The sequence below is a fragment of the Ipomoea nil genome, unplaced genomic scaffold (genome assembly GCF_001879475.1).
Source record: "Ipomoea nil cultivar Tokyo-kokei standard unplaced genomic scaffold, Asagao_1.1 scaffold2025, whole genome shotgun sequence".
In the NCBI taxonomy this organism is placed as follows: Eukaryota; Viridiplantae; Streptophyta; class Magnoliopsida; order Solanales; family Convolvulaceae; genus Ipomoea; species Ipomoea nil.
The window spans coordinates 56163-59644 of NW_017618453.1; the positions used below are offsets into that span (position 1 = coordinate 56163).

At 37.6% G+C, this 3482-nt stretch overlaps 1 protein-coding gene across 1 annotated transcript; it reads right to left on the reverse strand.

The window, feature by feature from the left end:
* Positions 1 to 429: 429 nt before the first annotated feature.
* Positions 430 to 3154, reverse strand: LOC109147633 (premnaspirodiene oxygenase-like). The gene is made up of 3 exons (XM_019295240.1): positions 2545 to 3154; positions 1373 to 1683; positions 430 to 1154 (listed from the first exon to the last, which is right to left on the reverse strand). The coding sequence occupies exons 1-3, from the start codon at positions 3098 to 3100 to the stop codon at positions 537 to 539; spliced, it is 1485 nt and encodes a 494-aa protein (XP_019150785.1). The 5' UTR covers positions 3101 to 3154; the 3' UTR covers positions 430 to 536.
* Between the last annotated feature and the right edge of the window lie 328 nt (positions 3155 to 3482).

A 3482-nucleotide genomic window follows, 5' to 3' on the forward strand; every position in this document is an offset into this window, starting at 1 on the left:
ACATAATCCTTTGACCACCCGAATTATAGTGTTTGGTTGGACCGAATTGAAAGGGGAAAAGGAAGAAAAATACTTGTTTATCCTTAATTATTACGAAATATTAGTATTATTACATAAAGACATTTTAGTTTTTATACCACTTCTTCCGTTTTCATTCCCAATAATTCTATCCTACATACCAGATAATGTAATTTCAGTGAATTGCAATTCATTTTCCCCTAATTCATTCATTCCAACCAAACGTCAGAATTGCAACAGAACATGCAACAACTAGGCTTTGCAATTATCAAAATACCAAGACTACGCTGATAGCTTTAGAGACATTTTTTTTTTTTTTGTGTAATAAATAGATATATATGCATTAATTTCACAAGTAGATGAGATTAGAAAATTGATTACATTATTTTGTTTAAAACTCAATTTATGATAAAAAAAAAAAAATGAAGTTGAGGTTAAAAAAGAAGAAGGATGGGAGTACATGATAGAAAGAAGCTAATTAATAAGAATGGAGTGAAAGATATGATGAAAATATATAACTAAGAAAGAGATGGAATGGAAGGAATGAGTATAAGATCATTCTTCCTCGCCACCGCCAATCCAAGCATCTCCGTCATGTCCAAAGTCTCCGCCGTAACTCCCTCCGGTAGCTTCCAGTCAAAGTTGTAAAGCAAATGCGCCAAAGGAGAAATAGTGTTAGCAAACCCAAACGCAAGCCCAGGACATATCCTCCTCCCAGCTCCAAAAGGCACATACTGAAAATGACTTCCATTGAAATCAACTCCATTGTCCTCAAATCTCTCCGGTATAAACCTCTCGGGCTCCTCCCAGTACTGCGGGTCCGTGGCTAAGGCGTAAGCGTTGACCATCACTTTGGTTTTCACGGGTATGGTGTAGCCGCCGTTGATCACCGTCTCTTCCCTGCACTCCCTCGTGGCTATCAATGGCGTCGGGGGATGACACCTCAGCGTTTCTTTGACCACCGTTTTCAGGTACGGCAGTTGCTCCACGTCGCTCTCCTCCAGCATCTCTTTCCCTTTGAAAACTTCCCTCACTTCCGCTTGTGCCTTCGCCAACACCCGAGGGTTCTTCATCATCTCCGACATCGCCCACATGCTTGTCGTCGTCGACGTTTCGCTTCCTGCTCCGAACATATCCTGTATATATATATATATACTTGTGTTAAAAATATGCTAAAATTCAAAAAACTGTTTAAAGTGGCTTTTTAAATCAGCAATTTGAGAAAGTTATTTTGTATTTAATCAGCAGCTAATTTACCAGAATCAGCTAGTTAAACCCACTAATTCAATCAACTAAAAGCCATTTACCAGACACCTCCAAAATAAACAATATAATTATTGACATTCATACGTACTATGATTATGGCTTTGATGTTGTCGTGGGTGATGGGGACTTGAAGGTTGCCGCTGTCCATGAGTTTGAGGAGGACGTCGATTATGCAATCCTCACCGGTGCCGCTTTCCAATTTGTTTCTGTGATCGTTAATGATGCTTTCTATGATTGAATCTGTTTTACGATGAGTTTTGAGGATCTCGCTCTTGTTTCCGAAGAGGGGATGGAGAGCCTTCCAGGACGGAAACATATCCGCAAAATCAAAGCTGCCAGTCAACACTGATATATCCTTTGTTTGCTGAATGAACTGCTCTCTTCCGTCGAACACCTCACCTATTATTATTGAATTAAATGAATTAAATGTTAGATCTAAATAATCTTAACTTGACCTCGTAGTAGCAAAAGCAGAAATGATGTTGATCTCTAATTATAGTGTATTAGTATCTATTGAGCAATATGAGTACTATAATTGAATGTGCTATATAATGAATATTATGCAGTCCCGGATTTTGGATTGTGCAAGCTGGGGTACCGCACAGGGCCCCAAATTTTAGAAGCTCAATACTTTATTTTTACCTAGTTAGTTTAGAAATAAAAATTAAAAGTTTTTAATTAAACTTAAAAGGCTTTATAAAGAAATAGTAGGAACATATATTTATTGTATTTTAACTTTGAGGTCTAAGATTCAAAACTTGTGCACACTATTATTATTATTCCATAATATGTCTATTTTTACCTGTGCGTTGCACGGAAAAGATTTGTTATAATCTTTAAATTATAACAACGAATATTATATAGTGCAATTGATGAAATATGTTGTATCGATTATGTTTTTTTATGTTATCCTTGCTTGGATTCGAGCTAGTAATTGCCCAATTATCCGTGCGGTGCGCGTGTAATGCACGGATATATATATATATATTTTTGTTATATATTTAGATAATAAAATTACAGTATTAATTTTAAAAATTTTAATTTTGGTAGGACCTTATTTATTTACTCGAGGGCCACAAAAATCTAAAAACCAACCCTAATATCATGTATTCATTGACTAAAAATTTCTAATTATTCAGTCTAACTAAAAAACTTAGTAAGCGTAGTTAATTTGCACTTAATTAAGACTCTAATATATTATGTAATATATTATTATAAAAATATATAGGAATAAAAAATGATATCATGTATATATCTTACCGAATGCGGCTCTACATATAATGGAGCTGGTAAATAAAAAGATTCTCTCGGAGACGTTGAAGGGGCGGCCGGCAGATGAACGGACGTCGGCCAAAAGACGGTGGATCTCATCGTGGCGGATGGAGCTGAAGGATCTGACGAGGCGTGGGTTGAGGAGCTCGGTGATGCATATTTTGCGCATTTGTCTCCAGTAATCCCCGTACGGGCCAAGTACGATGTCGGAGTTATTGTACAAGAGTATGCTTCCGGCGAGGGTTTCCGCCCTGGTCGCGAAAGCCAGGTCGTGAGTTCTTAGGAACTCTTTGGCCATGTCGGGTGACGACACCACCACCGCCGAAATTTCTCCGATTTGAAGGCTCATCAGGCCGCCGTATTTCCTCGCCAAATCTCTCAGGGCGCGGTGGGGGAGCACCGGACCTGTTATGTGGAGCAAGTTTCCGATGATCGGCAGCTTCCTGGGGCCCGGCGGCATTTTCCCTCGCCTTTGCTTCTTCCATTGTGTGTACACTAAAACGAGGAAAGAAACAAAGAGAGCAAAGGAAATCAAGTTCTCCATTATATTAGATCGATCCAGAAAGCTAGGCAGTTAAGCTAAGTGGATATGTATATACCCTTCGTTCATATATGCTGGCCTTTATATAGGAGGGAGGATTATTCCAATTATTCAAACTCATAATTAATCTTAATTAAATGGTGGGCTAATAATAGTCTATCCAATCGTCCCTATCAGGAGTAGTGTAGAAATTTTAATATTCCCATACATTCAAAGTAGTTCTGCTTGAAATGGACCATTGGACTCTTCTCATCACACGACAACAAAGATTTATGTTTTATTTATTTTAATATCCACTAGCTGTAAAGTATTCGTAAAAACAAAAGAAAATAGTAATCATTTTAGTTTTTATTATAATTGTGTAGTTTAATATATCATGGTAAGA

Bases quoted from the DNA above. Each gene is read 5' to 3' on its own strand.
- LOC109147633 (XM_019295240.1), bottom strand. From the start codon at position 3,100: ATGGAGAACTTGATTTCCTTTGCTCTCTTTGTTTCTTTCCTCGTTTTA. The intron at 1,684-2,544 runs GTAAGATATATA...CAATAATAATAG, and splicing joins TATATGTAGAGCCGCATTCG to GTGAGGTGTTCGACGGAAGA. The intron at 1,155-1,372 runs GTACGTATGAAT...ATATATATACAG, and splicing joins ACATCAAAGCCATAATCATA to GATATGTTCGGAGCAGGAAG.